This window comes from Odocoileus virginianus, unplaced genomic scaffold (genome assembly GCF_023699985.2).
Source record: "Odocoileus virginianus isolate 20LAN1187 ecotype Illinois unplaced genomic scaffold, Ovbor_1.2 Unplaced_Scaffold_2, whole genome shotgun sequence".
Lineage (NCBI taxonomy): Eukaryota > Metazoa > Chordata > Mammalia > Artiodactyla > Cervidae > Odocoileus > Odocoileus virginianus.
Window position 1 is genome coordinate 80344 of NW_027224264.1, and position 19273 is coordinate 99616.

General features: G+C 40.1%; 1 protein-coding gene across 1 annotated transcript in view; it reads right to left on the reverse strand.

The window, feature by feature from the left end:
* Window positions 1–9791, reverse strand: part of LOC110147854 (THO complex subunit 2) — a gene marked incomplete at its 3' end in the record, with an annotated part of 86364 nt that extends 76573 nt beyond the window's left edge. Inside the window, exon 1 of the mRNA XM_020909621.2 lies at window positions 9645–9791. Coding sequence (XP_020765280.2) covers window positions 9645–9715 — 71 coding nt within the window. The remainder of the gene's footprint in view (window positions 1–9644) is intronic.
* Between the last annotated feature and the right edge of the window lie 9482 nt (window positions 9792–19273).

Here is a 19273-nt window from a genome sequence, read left to right on the forward strand (position 1 = left end):
TTAAGATTTATCTGTTATATGTTTGTGTCTACAATAAAGAAAATGGCCTTAATGAAATAGTGAAGATTATTAATTTTATTAAATCCTAGCCCTGAGAACATGTCTTTTTTTAGAATACATATTTTTAACATTCTATGTGACAAATTGGAAAGTATACATAAAACATTTTTGTCATACACCAAAATACCATGGTTGTGTCCAGGAAAATCACTTATGCAATTGTTTGAATTGTGAGCTGAACTAGCTGCTTTTTCACAGAACACCATTTTTACTTGAAAGTGAAAGTGAAAGCTGCTTGTTCAGTCGTGTCCGACTCTTTGCAACCCCATGGACTATACCATCCATGGAATTCTCCAGGCCAGAATACTGGAGTGGGTAGCCTTTCCTTTCTCCAGGGGATCTTCCCAACCCAGGGATCGAACCCAGGTCTCCTGCATTGCAGGCAGATTCTTTACCAGCTGAACCACAAGGGAAGCCCTTTTTACTTGAAAGAACTGACAAACTATGGTTATTCAGATTTGCGTCTTTGGCAGGAATTTTCTCAAAAATGAACCAAGTGAGCCAGTCACTTCAAGGGAACAAACTGAGAGCATCTGTTGCCAATGACAAAAGATAAGGTTTCAAACAAAAATGAGAATTTTGGAAAACTTTAATCTGGCACCATGGACTTGGCTAGTTCACAATTCATAAAAACTTTCCTGATTAGTTCAGTGATGATACTAAAGAACGGTTTTTTTTTTATTATACAATGCATTGTGTCATATTTGGAAGTGCTGCATCATTGGGTGAACCAGTATTTTCCAACTGACCAATGCATGATGCTGCAAAATAATACATGGGTAAAACAGATTCCAAGTAAAAGAGAGACACCTGGATTTCAATTTAACAATGTACAAGGAGTACACAGATATGATTTTAGGTTTGGCATTGCAACAAACCATTAAGAAACCACCATTTTGACAAATTTTGACATGATATTAAAAAGTATCTACAATTATCTGAAAAGACTACTAAAAATCTCTTCCTTTTGCCAACTATTTAAGTGTGAGGCTGAACTTTCTTCATATACATCAACCACGACAATATATTGCAACCCCCTACTTCACAGCACACATAAAATCAACTCCAGGTAAGTAAGACTTAAAAAGGGAAAGCAACATGTTTCCATAAAAGTCATAGGGTAGGTAGTTCATGAACCTTAGAATGGAGAGAAACTAGTAAACACAAAAAAGTACTACTCAGAAAGTAAAAGACAGATATATTTAACTACATTAAAATGAACAACTTCTACTCATTAAAAGTCACCACTGTAAGAGTGGAAATACAAGCCTAAGAATAACAAAAGAGATTTACCACACACACAGTGTAACCCACTGAAAGAACTACAATTTATAGAAAGAACTACAAATCAATGCAAGAAATGCAAACAATCCAGTCAAAAAATGGAAAAAAAGATACAAAGAGATCTTTCACAATAAACCAAAATCCAAATGACTAATAATATACAAAATGACGCCTATATAGCACATGGAACTCTGCTGAGTGTTACAGGGCTCCCTAGATGGGAGGGGAGTTCGGGGGAAAATGAATACATATGTACAACTGAATCCTTTTACTGTTGTGAAACTATCACAACACTGTTAATTGGCTATACCCTAATACAAAATAAAAAGTAAAAAGAAAAAAAGAAAAAAAAGTAAAAAGAAACAGATACCTATGCTACAAATGAACTCATATGCAAAAGAGAAACACTTAGATACAGAAAACAAACTTGTGGTTACCAAAGAAGTGGGGTGGGAAGGAGACAGTTTAGGACTATGGGATTAACAAGCTACTATGTATAAAATAGTTTGTTAGTCATAGTAGTATAAAATAACTTCCTCCCTGGTAGCTCAGCTAGTAAAGAATCCGCCTGCAATGCAGGAGACCCTGGTTCAATCCCTGGGTTGGAAAGATTCCCTGGAGAAGGGACAGGTTACCCACTCCAGTATTCTTGGGCTTCCCTGGTGGCTCAGATGGTAAAAGAAACCGCCTGCAATGTGGGAGACCTGGTTTGATCCCTGGGTTGGGGAGATCCCCTGGAGAAGAGATGGCTACCCACTCCAGTGTTCTTGCCTAGAGAATGCCATGGACAGAGGAGCCTGGTGGGTTACAGTCCATGGGGTCACAAAGAGTCGGACACAGCTGAGCAACTTTCACTTTCACTTTTCATGTATAAAATAAACAAGGACATACTGTGTAGCACAGAGAATTGTAGCCATTACCTTGTAATAACCTATAATGGAGTATAATCTGCAAAAATACTGAATTACTATTTTGTACACCTGAAACTAATACTGTAAATCAACTATACTTCAACTAAAAAAAATTGGGAAAAAATGCCTATGAAAATGTTGAAGAAAATAACATTAGAAATATATATATTGACAAAAAATTTACAGTGTGACAGTGTTAGATGTTGAGATTCCCAGGTAGTACAGTGGTAAAGAATCTGCCTGCCAATGCAGGAGACACAGGTTGATCCCTGGGTTGGGAAGATCCCCTGGAGGAGGAAATGGCAACCCACTCCAGTATTCTTGCCAGGAGAATTCCATGGACAGAGGAGCCTGGCGGGCTACACAGTTCATGAGGTTGCAAAGAATCGGACATGCCTGAGCAACTGAGCACATAGCACAATATTAGATGCTAGCCAGGATGTGAAGGTGAACTCTCATACACTGTAGATGGGAGTATATTTTGAAATAGCGTGGAAGTATCTAGTAGAGCTAAAGTTGGTGTACATGCACCTGTGTACACCAAAATACCTGTATGAGAATGGCTATTCTGGCTCTGTTGGTAACAGCCAAAAACTCAAAACAACAAACTTTCTAATACTCGCAAAGTACAAATGAATCCTAAAGACATGATGTTGATCAAAAGCAGTCAGGAACAATTAGAACACATCCTCTATGATTCCATTTATATGAAATTCAAAAAGAACAAACTTAAACTTATTTGGTAGCAAAACTGTAAATAAAAACAAGAGAAAGCCATAAATGTCAGTTACCACAGGGGAGGTAAAAGAGTGCAAAGAGGAAGGGGGATTATATTGACTAGAGCTGGGTATGAGTTACATGAGTGTGCATCTTAGTGATTCTTTGAGCTCTACATTTAAATTTTAGGCACTTTTCTGTATTTTTTTAATTTCACAATTTAGAAAAAGTAATTGTTATTACAAGCTGTACAAAACTCAAACAAAAAAAGGAGAACCAACGAATACGTATGTTTCTTAAGTCTAGCAATCCAGTCAATAAAGCAAGTAACTATAAGACTGACAGAATATGCTTATATGTCACATCTAAGGTGAAATATGATGCCACATTAAAACCATCCACAGAGGGATTATCTATCTACTTTGCAGGTTACGCATGCCCTTGCAGTGTCTCGGTGTCTTTTATTTCACTACTCCATTATCAGGATAAGCAGGGGAAGGTTCAATAGACTTTTCCTGGTCAAAAATTCATCTGTAAGTATCACAAACTTATTTTCAAAACCAAAGAATAAAAATGCCTTGCCAACAGACAACTATTACTAAATCTGCATATTTTGAAAATCTCGTTGTTAGTTTTTAATCAACTCCTATTAAAAGAACAAAAATTTTCGGAGAGCACCTTAGAAATGGTAAAATAAGGCAATTTAAGTTTGACTCCACGTACTTTCAACTATTTCTCCTGAGAACCAGATAGGCCTTCCAATGTGCTAAGACACTGGGTAAGCTTTTAATTTCCCAAAGTAAGTTAAACCTACAATGAGCTTATCTCAAATATGAAACAAAATCAGTCTTCATTACATTAGGCAATACAAAAATATCTGCTTCAGACTAGCATCAGAGAATATAACCTAAAAATGCCTGACACCTAGCTCCTTTTTGTTCTGAGTAAATATGTAAGACAGTGCATCAAGGCTGCTTCAGCATTTGCCATAAAGTACTGAAACAATTCCCCCACCGTGGTTTTCACTGGCCCCACAGGTTCAATTCCCTTTAGAATGTAGTAGCAGGAAATACTGCATCTTTGACAGAAGAATGCAAGGAAATCCAGTAACTCATCTTTCCCTTTGTACCCTGGCTACTAAAAAGCAAGGTCAAATATCCTTTCTTATAGTGAATCTGTCTGCTTATTCACATTTTCAATAGCTTCATTTTCTATTTGTTTTAACAAGCTTAATGCAGATGTCTTTTGCTATAATCCTTCCAGCGGGGAGGGGCAAATGTCAGTGTACCAAATCCCACTTAATCTAATGGTACAGTCATTGTTACATAATTTTTAAAAATAACTGAAATGTAATTCCATCTTGTCAGTCACAAAAGCTACAAACATATGCATTCAGATGCAGATGATAATATCATCATGAACTATTAACTGGCATCTTAAAGATTCACTCAAACTGTGTAAGGAATCACTGATGGGTTATAACATTATATAAAGCAACTTATTTGTATAACAGACACTTCTATTTCCCTAGTATAAAATACTTCTTCCCTAGTTGTCGGAGGAAACTAAAAACTCATTAAGAGTTTTCCCCCAATCAGTAGATTTGTCCCTGCTTTTCCCCTAAGTTTTGCCACTAATAGAAGATCATGAAGTATCCTTAAAGAGACAATCCTGTTTCAGAATGCTGCATGTCTTACTACACCTCTTGTACAGTTTAGTACTCTATCCTAAATCTTAAGAGGAGAAAAACAAAACTTCAACAGTTGCCCATTTTAATATGGCTTTAAAAATAATCAAATATTTGCCTTGGAAGAAACTCAAATGACTATTTTAGTCCCTTAATAACCTCCAAATAATTGGGTTTACCATTTTTTCCACTTTTATGACAGTTTGGTGCTACAATGTAGATGCGACCTCAGGCCCCTAAGAACAAAGAGTCTACTTTGTGTCAAAGATATATGAAACTTAAACTGAATACAATGTCTTAAGTTCTTCCAAGAACTTAAGTATTTTGTGACTACTCTTTAACAGGAGTGTTTGACTTTCCATCTTACTTGATCCTATTTTCCAGTAAAGAAACACAACATAAGCCTGAACTACTGGATTATACACAACATCTCAAAGCTGGTTCTACATATAAAAAATTGATGTAGATCTGTGCTTCAACTAATTTTTAAAAACAAAACAACAGGAGGCTAAACTTTGTTAAGCAAGTGTTACCTCTATTATCATTGACAGGAGACATAACCCAGAAAAATGAGTATTAGGACATGTAGTTTTGTCTCGAAACATGCATTTAAGAAAATGAAAATATGCACTTACGAGGAGGAAAAGGAACAGGAAATGTTAAAGACAACAGAAGTTCCTGCACACAAGTACATTAATAGCACTCACGCTACCTTAGTTAAAGAACAATGTTTCTAACAAAAAAAGAAAGCAGTAGCCTGGAAAAACCTCCTGATACTGCTACATTTTCTGAAGAATGAATTTCTCTTACCAGGGAAATAGACCAAGACTTATACTTGTGAAAACAGGTCAAAATGAGAAAATGAATGCCAAATGAAAACTAAGACATGAAGAAATGGTTTCAGATAAAGCTTCAGATGAACTTAGAGCACATTTTGAAAGAAAAAAAGACAAATACTAAAACAAAAAATTTCTTAGACTGTTTGCTATAAACTCCCTCCTCCTACTTTGCTCCAAAAAATTCAGGTCAGACAACATTTAATGAACATCCAAATGCCCTTCCATAAGTTCTGGAATATGTCAAATCAACTAGTAGCAGATGAAGAAAAGAATGGCAACCAAAACATTTGGCCATTAAATTTTAAAACTGTATTATTGCCTGTGTGTGTGTGTGCTCAGTCATGTCCAACTCTCTGCAACCCCATGGACTGTAGCCCACCACTCCTCCTCTGTCCATGGAATTTTCCAGGCAAGAATACTGGAGTGGGTTGCCATTTCCTCCTCCAGGGGATCTTCCCAACCCAGGGATCAAACCCACATCTCCTGCATTGGCAGGTGGATTCTTTACTGCTGAGCTACTGAGAAATAACGCAACGCCCAACAAAAATTTCTATTTGATATGTAAATTTTTTAAAGAAAAAGAATCAAGTTATTTAAACAAATACATGATATTCAATATGAGTATTTTAAAATAAGTATTGACATGAGGCTAACATCTTCAGATTAAGAGCTTGGAATATAAATCCTCCATTAAGGTTGCTTGTGACACAAAGAAATGCTGGGCTCACTGTGTTAAAGATGTCTACTAGAAATAAAATTCTCCCCTAGATCTACCAGTACATGCAAGTTTATTAGCTTAATCATGGCAAATCCTATGATAATATGAAATAATCAAGAAACTTAAGCTCTAATTCCAAAATTAAAGTGATTAAATCCATATCTTGCATATGTCACAGAATTTCAAAGAGTTTGCATTAAGATGTGAAACTCTGAAGAGTAGATCTAAGTGTTATTGCAAAGGACACTTAATTATGTTTTCAGAGTCCTTTGTGCTTTCGCTATCTCTTGGAAAAGATCATTTTAAGAGTTCTGTAATTTACCATTAAAAACATAATCAGTATCTCTGGAAATAGGTTAGCTAGGTATGTGATGGACCATTCACATGGGCAAAATACAGTTTTTCTTTTCTCCCTAATTATCTAACAAAACTTACTCTTCAAAGCCAAGACTTTCCATCTTAATTGACAGCTACTTTTCTTTTCATGAGGCACAAATAAGAATTTGCCCTCTCAACGTTAAAACGCCCCATATAGCTCATATGTTCCTTTAACATTGTGCTGCTGAACTTGTTACAACTCCCAGAATACAGACTTATACTGGTAGAAAGTCACAGACTAGAAATGAACTTACACCTCATGAAAACTATCATGACTTTTGGTCAACTTAAAGCTCATCTGTTAACTTTTCTCATTAAAAAGGAAAAATCCACTGAAGATATAATTTTAAATACTGATCAATCTTAAAAGCCAAATATATAAATGGATTCACTAATTACTTGGTAGCACATTATCTTTTTAACATTTCTGGTTGCTGGTTCATATTTTAAGAAGCTGTTTTCAGAGAAAGGAAAAGATTTTTTGTAATATATTTATAATACCATTTTTTATAATAAAATGAAAATGCTAACTCTATCATTAGCAAGATTAAAAAACTCCAAAGTTAGACTATATGCAATAAAGCTTCCAAAGAGGGAAAAGAGGTCAAATGAAGACTAAGTACTGGATGGTGATGTGTTTGACTATTTAAAATATTTCATTATGTCACACAACTATTTAAAATACTTCATTGTCACACGACTCTCTTCATGTAACACAACAGTTATAAAACTATACTGATCTGGATCTACTATAATTCAAACTACATTCCACATGCAATAACTACATACACCTAAGTTTGAATAACAGTTTTGAAGCAGCTCTTCAAAAACACAGAAATTACAATGGGTAGCATGGATCATGTAAATATGCATAAAGTGAATCCAAAATTCCAATTCTAACTAGATATTTCGAACTCCTACATGACTTTTTCTTCAACCATTGCCAGTCAAAAGCCAAGCAAAATTTTATCTCCTAGCCCTAATACCAGTCACTCTAAGATGGGAATAATAGTAACACTGTCAAAAACAGCTGAAAGGAGCAAGCTAAGTAATCCACAAAGATGATAGTCCCCAAATAACTAAGTTGACTTTAAGAGTAAACAAAGCAACAATAAACTGGTGTACCCATTGGGGGGGGGGGATGGGGTGGTTATCCTACTCTCATATAGATGAAAATGATGCTTTGGTTTGGTAACTTCTCATCCTGCCTTCCCCACACACAAGGCACTTTAACAGCTATTTGTTAACTAGCACGTACAAGGATGTGCAAAATGTTCCTAACAGTTAAAAGTGAGTGGTTATCAAACAGACTTCCCTGTCAGTTCATAAAACAATAAGCTCCCTAAGCAGACGCTAGAGCGGCTGGAGGGAGGGGGATAGAGGACGGGGACGGAAGGGTTGAATCGAAAGAAACGTGAGACACAGTCCCCACTCTTCAAGAATCACTCAATTCGTTGAGTACAAGAGATTACATGAAAGAGTCAGAGACGAATTAATTGCTAACCTGAGTAGTACAGACTTTTAAGTGCAAGAGTTGTTCAGAGAAGTTGAAATATCTAAAGGTTACCATTTGAGCACTTACTATAAGCCAAATGCTTTACAGGCATTAATCTTCGCAACAATCCTTTGAGTACTTATTATTCCCAATTTACTCAAGGGGAAACGGTCACAGTGGCTAAGGAACTTACCCAAGGTCACTTGGCTAGTTAAGTGGCTAAAACTACCGCCTACCCAGGCGATCCAATTCTAGCGCTCACACTAAGACTTCGGAAAGTAGCGCGAGTGCGGACGGGGGCTGGGGAGGGTCATGCAGGCTGGCGCGGGCCATGTAGGCTGGCGCGAGTCATGTAGGCTGGCGCGATTACACGCGCAAGATCCGACAACACGTTCCCCGCGCTTGGTCCCGGTACCGAAGTTCTAAAGATCGCATTTTTCGCACAGGCAACCGTAAACTGACTACTGGGCGGGGAGGGGAGGGGAGGCAGGGGCGCGCAACCACGCGGAAAACAGCTAATGAAGAGTTAATCTCATACCCAGCTGAGCTTTAACTAATAAAGCGATTCAGAGAAAGACATTCGCAATAAGTCAATTGTTTTAAAATCTGGGGTTTGTTCCGCCGCTTAAACGAATTTTCCCCCCGAGACAGACAGACCCGAAATTTGGGGCAAGGAAATGACGGGTTATGGCAGATTACGGTCTTCTGTGCTACGGAAAGAAAGAAAGAGGAAAAACACCCAAGTTTTATGACTACAGGAAACACGTTATTCTAGGTACACGAGAACCTTGGAGAGCTGCCAAAATTAGTTGCAGTCCCAGGACAAATGGGGTTTAGGAAACATTTAAAGACGAAAAAGTTGATTCCAAGCTGAAATGGCCCTGAGATGAAAAGACGGAGCAAAGAAATGCGGGTAGATCTTGGAGAAAGCGGCGATGCTTGCTACACTTCGCCCACGGACAGCGGCGGGCGAGGGGCCGGGACGGTCTGAGAGATCGCTGCTCAGGAGGGCGAGAGGTGCCAAGCGGGGTCCTTCCCGATGCCCTGGGTTCAGCGGCGGTGGGCGGAAAGGAGGGGAGGGAGTCCGGGACGGTCCGGACTTCGGGCAGAGGAGGCGCCGGGCTCCAAACTGCAGAGTCGAACGGGTGAAGAGTAAAGAAATGGGACAGAGAGAGACGGAAAGTCGGAACCCTCCCAGCGTGGCCCGATGGAGAAAGGAGCCAAGTGAGCTCAGCAAAGAGGGGGACAAAAAGAGACGGAGCGAGAGCGCGGGGACCCGCAGGGACAAAACGGGAGTTCTGCTAAGAGGCTGAAGACAGACAAGCTCTGGCGGGCAGCGGGGCTTTAAGGGGAGCCCAGGGATGGCAGGAGGTCGGCGGCAGTAACCAGCACCTCTCCTCCCTGAGTTCGAAACTCCCAGCCAAGCATCCACACCCGTCACCCAGATGGGGGAGGGGACACCTCTCCCCCCGCACCTCCCCCCACATGTGAGAGCACTGCAGACGCCCGAGCCTGGCCCGGCGGAGCGCTGCTCGCCTCCAGCCCGGACACTCACAATTCGCCTCTCCCTGATTTCTCCCAGTACTTTATCCACTCTGCAGGAACCAGCACAGTTGCGGCCGCCATCTTCCCCTCACTAGTAGCAGAGGCCCGGATGTGTAGCACGCGAGCGAGGGGTCAAAGGGGAGCACCGCCCACGAGGAATGCCGGGAGCCGCGAGTTCGGTTGTTTTATTTCCCGCCCCACTTTCCACCCCACCCTGCGGAAGCCCGAGGCCCTGCCGCCAACCGGGTGGCTGGGACCCATGGGTCCCGTCGCAGAGTGACTACGCTGGCCGCGCCCTCTGCAAAGCTGGCCCCACTTCCCTTTAGAGCAGAAAAAAATGCCATCCCCAGGCCAACTCGTAGCCTTTATCTTCTTCCCTCGTCTCTACTCCAGACCACTAATTCAAACTTGTGTTTTTAAAGCACCTAATGTGTGCTAGACACTGGGGATAGAGAAATAATAAGCCATGATTCCTACCCTCAACGAGCTCAGTCTGTGGGGAAGACAAACATATAAATGCAGATCAATTACAATACACCCTGCTAACAGCTGAGATCGAAGAAATTAGTCGGGAAAAGGCAGCCGATTATTTTGCACCAGGCATTTTGCTGTTAGGAGGGTTAGAATCTTACTAGAGAGCAGTCGGCCTGGGGAACACTCGCAGCCACCAGCACTGACACTGTATCAACCGCTACCAGCGCTGACACTGTATCAACCGCTATTACTGAAACCTTACTCAAAACTAGGGGGCGCAAGTACCAAGAGAAACAACTTGTTTACATTTCCATAGTCTCAAAGTAGCTCCCGAGGAGACACTTAATTTCAAAGGGCGAAATAGAAACTTTACGGTCGGAAAACATGGCCGACAGCCTCCTAATTCTGATCAAAATAAGCATTCCCATACATTAGACAAATGGGCGTCATATGCCTCCTGATGAGGTGCTAAGAAAAACTCTAACCAATTTTGTAGTATTCATTATACCAAAATTCGCATAACCTGAATTTAATCACGAAGGGCCATCAGACAAACCCATATTAAGGACAGTCTAACAAAATTATTGGCTTGCATTCTTCAAACTCATCAAGGTCACTAAAGACAAAGACATACTGGGGAACTCTTCCAGATTAATGAAAACAATAGAACTGATCCCAAGCCAAAAATATTATTTTGCTAAAAAAGGGGTCAATTGATGCGATTCGAATATCTGTAGATTAAGTAATAATATTGTATAAGTGTCCATTTAATACTCGTTTTGTGGTTATGTGAAAGTCCTTAAGAAAATATGATGTATTTAGAGATAATTGGGGGCATTGTGCTGCAACTTTAAAATGTTTCAGAAAAGAACGAAGGATGATTAAGCAAATGTAAAATATTAACGTTTTAGGAATGTGGGTGAAGGACTGAACAGATTCTCTGTTCCATTTGTGCAACTTTTCAAAGTAAAGAGGTTTTTTTTTAAAAAAAGTGTTTGAAAACTTAGAAAATACAGACGTAAGAAATGAAGAAATTCTACCATACATGTATTAATGTATGAACTTTAGAACTAATATCTTGTATATTTGGCAAGTTTTATCAAATGAACCAGGTTCATTTGCATTGAAAACCTGTTCAAGAGACAGGCTGTATTTAGAATAAATTCAGGGAAATGCTACATTGTTTATTATGATCATTTTTCATCAGCTATATCTAGTCTCCTAATGTCCTGATTCTGAAATTCTAAAATACACCATTCACTTTCAATGACATCTCCAAAAAAAGAAAAAAATCTTTTGCCACTTCAAGGAGATTCAGCGATATGAGTTCCCTCTGAGCTTTTCATTTTTCATTATTCCCAAAAACTAAGGAATATTTTTAAAGTAAACAGAATGGTATAGTGAATCTTCATTGTACCATCATCCTCCCTAAAAAGTTTAAAATCATTGTTACAGGATGGCTTCTGTGATCCAAGAAGAACTATTCTGTTGCTTATGTATACTTCACTGTATAATCTACAGCAGTGGGCACTATCCGCATTTGGGGTCAGATAATTCTTTGAGGAAGGCAGGGGGAATCCTGTGCATTGTAGAATGTCAAGCCTAGACCCACTAGGTGTCAGTCACACCTCCCATACCAGTGTTGCAACAGTATTTCCAGACATCACTCAGTGTCTCCTGGAGTATAAAATAGCCCCCTGTTGAGAGCTACTGAGCTATAATATTCTGCCATATTGTGGTTTACCTTGCCACTGTATCACAGTGATTTCTTCTTCCAAACACTGAACTGTGTGCAGCATGCATATTACTCAGTATCCCACAAATGTGGTATGATCTGACTGCAGTGATGTCCTTTGAGGCCTTGATTTTCCCCTCTCCCAGAGCCTGCAGAACTATTTTTACATAGTATGATGACTCCTTTAGGAATTGCTCACAACTAATTGGCTTTCTTGCTCCATAAGATTGCAAAGCTATCACATCTTTCACATCCTTGTTGCTGGCTTGCCTGTTCTTTGCTATCAGCATCTGGTATTGTCTCAGCAGCTGGGAGTACTCTTCCCTGGTGATCTCACTGGTTCTTGGGTACCAATGGACTAGACAGAGAGTGAGGTCTATGGTGAAGGCTAGGGATTGGGTAGTTTCAATATTGAGAGTCTGATGCATAGAGTGACTGGTTGCTTTCAGGTAATTGTAAGGTAAAGCAGTTTTTTATCATCTCAGTGACAGTAGATAATGGGACCCAGAAGGAAGCACATGAAAGCAAAATAAGACAAAATAAATAAAAATCAAAAAATGAATGCAAAAGTCATGCACTTTATGGGACTGCCCCATGAATGCTGAGTATTAGTAATGGGTCTTTATTAACTGAAGACTTAGTTATGTTAAATATACATATTAAATTTCTAGGATAACCAATACAAACATAATCATATTATATATCTTCCAGACTACCAGAGAGGGAAGAAACTAAAAGAGAGAAAGAGAAAGAAACCAATCAATCCCAAGAAGGCAGGAAAGGAAGGGAAGTTTTTTAGAAAAGTGGAAGAGAGGAAGAAATTTAAATCTACCAATTTAAACTTAAAGATATCAATAATTGCATAAGATGTAAATTAACAAAATGCTCGAGTTAAAAATAAAGATTATCAGTCTGGGTTTAAAGAAGTCTAGCTACAATTAGCCTCCAACTAATAAAAATAAAAGGAAAAAAAAATTAAGGGTAAAAGATGTAATAAAAAAAAAAGCAAAACTTTTTACTGCTGAGATTTTTTACCCTGTGCTCCAAACTTAAAATGGAATAAAACAATAAGCAATAAAAAAAAAAAAAAGAAGTCTAGCTATTTTTAAGAGACATCTCTAGGGGCTTTTCCCTGGTGATCCAGCGATTGGGAATCCACCCTGCAATACAGGGGATGTGGGTTCTATCCTTGGTGAGGGAACTGAGATTCCACATGCCGCAGAGCAACTAAGCCCCTGTGCCACGACTAAGACACAATGCAGCCAAATAGATAAATATTAAAGAAAAAAAGAGAGAGATCTCTAAAACACAGGGACACAGAAAGCTTGAAAGTAAAACTAATGGGGAAAATACATCAGGCAAATACTAAGATCAACAAAAATTAAACTGTTATAGCTAGATTAATACCAGATAAAATAGACTTTAAGGAAAAAAATAAGTACCAAACTTTGAGGATTACAAAATATGGAAAAAAATTTCAATTCACCAAAAAAAGGTAACCATCCTAATCTTGCATATAATCAACCACGTTGAAATATATGAACATATAACAGAGCTACAAAGAAAAATAGACAAATCCACCACCGCAGTGAGTCTTTAATTCATCTCTCCTAGAGACTGATAGATAAAACAGAATTTAAAAGTCCATAAAAATGTAGCCTATTTGAACATCAAATGAACAAGTTTGATGTTGTAGATATACAAAGAATGCTGTACCTAGCAACTGGAAAATAAATATCCTTTATAAGAACACATACAGATTGTACACTGAGCAAAAGCACCTAGCCAAAGGGACAAGTGAGGGTCAAGCATTTATCCCGTGCTTCACTTGCCAAAACCCTTGCTCAGGTGCGCTACTGCATTCACCTGGAAGAAAGGGCACATTTTCTTAATTCACATAAAAGCAGTGTATCAATGAGTGGTAGTCCAGCACATAGAACATAAGTAACCACATACTACATTTAAAAAGGCAAATGGCAACAGATTTCAAAGAATCAGTCTTACACAGTTCACATTTACCGACCACAATGTTACTAAATTGGAAATCAGTAACAGAAAGCTTAAAAAAAAAAAAAAACCTATGTTAGAAAATGTAAAAAGATACTTTGAAATATGTCACAGGTCAAGGAAAAAGTTCATGCTAAAAATTAGAAAATACTTTGAACAGAGAAATAATGGACATATTATATATCAAAACTAACAGAAAAAATGATACATTGTAGCTCAAGTGGCATTTAGAAATTGATCGCTCTTAAACCTTTGTATTATTAAAGAAACAAGGCTTAAAAAATAAAAAGCTAAGCATCTAATTTGAGAAGTTACAAAAAACAATACAGAATAAATAGAAGAAAGCAGAAGTAGAGATATTTTTAAATAGAAAATATTAATAGAAAGAAACCAGCCAAAGAAATCAAATAAAACCCCAAATTGGTTGGTTGAAAAGTCTAATAAAACTGACACACCTCTGACAAGACTGAGTATATAAAAGAAGAGAGAGGTACATATAAACAAATATTAGGGATTGTATCAGTTTGGTTCATGACAGGAAACAGATGACATACTCAAAGGGGATAATTAAGGAGAATTTAATAAAGGAACCACGCACAGGATTGTGAGCAAGATTTGTTGCTGTGATGTAGTTGCTAAGTCGTGTCCAACTCTTTTGTGACCCTGTGGACTGTAGCCTGCCAGGCTCCTCTGCCCATGGGATTTCTCAGGCAAGAATACTGGAGTGGGTTGCCATTTCCTTCTCCAAGGGATCTTCCCAACCTAGGTATGGAGGCTGGGTCTCCTGTATTGGCAAGCAAGTGGGCAGGATTAGGAAAAACCAAAAATGGATGGTAAAACACCTCATGATTAGCAGTACTGGGAAACATTAGCACCCGTAAGCCTGAAGGGACAAGTGGAGGAAGTGGTTCCCAAAAACGAAGGAAACAAGGAAAAAATGAAATAATAAGGAAAGAAATATTCAACAGGAAGTGTGGCCTTCTGTCAAAGAATAATTGCCAACTCACGTCACAGCAGGGAGGGAGTCTGGGGAATAAATACCCTGACCTTTCTCTCCTTGCACCGTTTATCTCCTGCTGATACCTCCTGCTGGCTGATGGCTACTGCAAGCCTTAATCCAAGGGACTCTGGAAAGCATAGTTAGTATGGGTCAGGGGACAAAGCAGGCTGGAGAAGGATGGAAAGTGGATTTTGAAAGGGAAAACAGAATTTCCAGCACTTTTGCTGGAAATGACCATTCCTTTTGCCTCTCCACACCACTCCTGCCCTTTGTTCAGATGAAGAACCCGAGGCCTTAAACAAAATGCACAAAGTCCCATCAACTACTGTATCAGTGCACAGTGATATTGATTCGTTCATACTGCTACATGAAATCTAAAATATTAGCCACTAAAAAGATGTATTTTGGCCACCTGATGCGAAGAGCTGACTCATTTGAAAAGACCCTGATGCTGGGAAAGATTAAAGGCAGGAACAGAGGGGGACGACAGAGGATGAGATGGTTGGATGGCATCACCAACTCAATGGACATGGGTTTGGGTGAACTCCGGGAGTTGGTGATGGACAGGGAGGCCTGGCGTGCTGCGGTTCATGGGGTCACAAAGAGTCAGACACGACTGAGTGACTGAACTGAACTGAAAAAGATAAATAAAATATTAACCACTAGTAGTGTTTTTTAGATAAAGCAGAAGGGAAAACAGTTGCTGTCATCCTGTTTCTTGGCTGGAAACAAGCTCAGAGCTGATCATCATAGCTTCCTTTTCTGCTTGCCACTCCATGTTTCCTTTGCCCGCTGTCAGCATCTCAGTAGGACAGGATATATTACCTGGTGGAGTGGCCTAACCTTCATCCCTACAGGATCTGACTTCCTATAATCTCACCTTGACTGGATTGCTGGTTTTCCTTGACCAGTACTATTGAGCAAGGGAGTGATAAGACGCACTCCAGTGAAGCCCCTGGGTTCTAGATATAGTTCTCCTTGTCTCCATGGTGTAGCAGCAACCTAATCTGCCTTTGCTAATCAGGATAGACCACCCTGGTCTATATAGTGACCCTCTGTCTGGCTGTAAGTTCAAAAACATTAGGAGCACAAAATGGCCAGAGAGCAGTATCAGCTTCTAAAACAGAAATGCTGGTGCAAGCATTTCTCCCTGGGGCATTAGAACCTCTTAACCCACTGAGTCCAAGATGTAGGGATAGGAAAAAAATTATTTCTCCAGTAAGAGGGGTCATTCCCACATCTACCTCTTGAATCCTGGACCCACACCTTCTATCTATGAAGGAGATGAAGTGATGTATTGGCTACCTGTTTGAAGCATGTACTAGGTCCTGTTGGACAGTACCCTGAACTTACAGGTTGTAGCACCATAGCAGCCTTCAGCAGGAAATGTCACCATTCTTTCAAGCCAGTTGTTTCTGGGTGGTGGGACATGTGATAAAACCAATGAATTCCATGGAGATGAGCCTATTGCCACGCTTCCTTTCTACTCTACTGAGTTCCTCTGATGCAAGCAACTTTAGGTGGGATACCATAGGGATGAATCAGGCATCCTGTGAGTCCACATGGTGGTGCTGGCAGAAGCATTGTAAGTGTGAAAAGCAAGTCCATATTTGGAATATGCATCTATTCCTGTGAAGGCAGTGGGTGCTTCCTCGGTGATGGAAGGGTTCAGTGTAACCAATCCACCACCAGTGACTATCTGGTCTTCCTGGGGAATGGTGCCAGCTTGGTGCCTCAGTGTTTGGTCTGCTGATAAGCCAGCTGCCAATTCAAAGTAGTGGTAGGCATATGAGCATTGGTGAGGGAAGACCCTCAACAGACACCCCATCCCAGCTGCCATGGCCGTTTTGTACATGCGCCTACTGAGCAAGCACTAGGGCAGTTGAAGAAAGAGGCTAACATCAAGACAAGACTTCATCTATCCACCAACCTCTTTACTAGACCTCCTAATCGCCAAATTTCTATCGTTTTCTTTCTGCACACTTCACCATCCAGCCAGCTCATTAGCCTCTACCCTTGAATCAGTCTGCATCAGTTTATCGGGGCATTTCTCCTTCCACCAAATAGACAATCAGCTGTCTCTTTGGGATGTCTCTTTGGGAGGATTTTCCTTTACCTCTGTCTTTAGGAGCCATCTCTGAGTAGGGCTGTCAGACAGCTGTGTCCCACCTCTACCAGCTGCCAGCCTACCATGGAGACCCATCTAGAAACCCACGGGCCTACCTTTTCTTGTCCTGCTAAATGATAGTAGAGGAGGATTCTCCTTAGGCCATATGTGTGCGCTGATGGAGAGACAATGGTGCAGTAGGAGCAAGCGACATCAGAGTTTGAGCCACTTCCTCATTCATTGTGATTTTTATCTACTAGAATCTGATTTCATACACAGTTTCCATTTAACAATGCAATGCTGCTACACATGACTATGTGACGATGGAGTGGATTAGAAAACACACAGCTCATAACAGGCAGTTGAAATCAGATAGTCTCTTGGTGTCCTGCAGTCAGGAATTCAGTGACCACCAGGGCCTGGTAGCCATCTAGGTGTTACCTTTCAAATGGGAAATAATTGTCAAGTAGGGAAGCACGGCTTACTTCAACACCCAAAGGGACTGTGCTGTGCCACTTCTGTTGAGGCTTCATAGAACATTTCTGTCACAAATTCCTCCAAAACCACTGGGTCTGCAGAGTCCAAAGGCCGAAGTAACAGAGCAGCACACAGTGCAACCCAGATCTGCTGCTTTTCTTGCTTCAGGTCCCACCCAAAATTGGCAACTTTACAGGTTTCTTGGTAAATGGGTCAGAGCAGCATGCCCAAATATGGTAGATGTTGCCTCCAAAATCCAAAGAGGCCTACCAAATATCAGTTTCCTTCCTTGTGATAGATTGTGCAAGGAAACAACAACTCATCTCCTTAGAAGAGAGATCCTGACATTGCCTGGATCACTAGACCCCTATAAATGTCATCCATTTAGCAAACCCCTGAAATTTCATGGGGTTTATTTCCTGTCCTCTAGCCATCTAGGCATCTAGGTGTTTGATTCTTCCTGCCACTCAGGCTCATTAGTATAATGCCATCAATGTAATGGACCAGCATTATGTCTGTGAGATAAAAAGACAATCGACTTCTTCTGGAGTAAATTATGACTGAAAACAGCATAGTGTAACATAGCCCTGAGGTAAGAGTGAGAACAAACTATTTCTGATTATCTCTACTGATTATATTTGCTAAGGCAGCACACAAAAATGCCAGAAGCTGTGTTGATGTACTCAATAAAAATACCACCGTGGGAACCACACTTGCAATTGGTGTCACCACCTTATTAAATTAACAACAAGCCAGAAGCATCCTACAAAACTTCTATGGCTTTTCCCACAGGCCACACAGGCAAGTTACACGGGAGCATGTGGTTGAAATCATCACACTTCCAATTTTCAAGTCCTTGGCGATGGCTCTAGTCTTTTCAATTGTACCAGGAATTTGGTATTGCTTTGGTTTACTTCCTTGGCAATAGGAGTGGAAGGAGGGGGAAGTACAGTTCCAGGGGATGCTACTTGACCCTTCCTATGATAACAGCCCTTCCTCCTTGGATCACTGGGTTAGAAATATGTGTAGTAATTCTGCCGAGATTCCTACTGAAACAAACTCAGACCAAGGCTTAATTTATCACCTGACTCTGGAGATGGACCACAGTAGCACACTGACCTTCCAAGAATTGGTAGTGAATTCAGAGTCAGAATCTGATAACCTTAAAAGATTGTGGCTATTTCCTTTTCCCTGGTCATGGTCCCCTAGCAAATGACCACAGGTCCCAGTCTGAGGAAGGACTTGGAAGATGTTCAGACTACATCTATGATAGCATTGCATCAGGATTCTTTCTCAAAGAGATCTGGCCTCCCTCTTAATCAAGGGGCTCCAGATCAGTGAACTGGCTTAGTAGATCTGGGAACAGAGTCAGGGTTCAGGAGTCTGCAAAAATTCTGCCCACCAGGCCTATAACGTTTCTGCTTCTATATGTCACCTAGGATATCTCATAAACAATCATCCACTCCAACAGATGGAGGTCAAAACACTCTGATACCGCTCTATCTTCGTGCTTTATTATGTTAATTGCACCCACCTTGGTTCTGCCAGTTAAGTGCCATCACTTGCACTCTACCACTTGGATCCTATTACTCCTACAAAAATCAGGTAGCCCAGTTCCACTAGAGCATCTCTTGCCATCATCTCTGACCTACAGAGGATATTCTGCAGAGCTTTTCAGCAATGCTATCATTCCTCTCACCAATGTATATCTTGAAGCCTCAGTGTAGAGTGTCCTCCCAGTAGGGTAACCAGCTTGTCCTAATTTTCCTGGATATGTCACAGTTTTAAAACTGAAAATCCTGTAATCCAGAAACCCTACTGCACAGAAAACTCTATGAG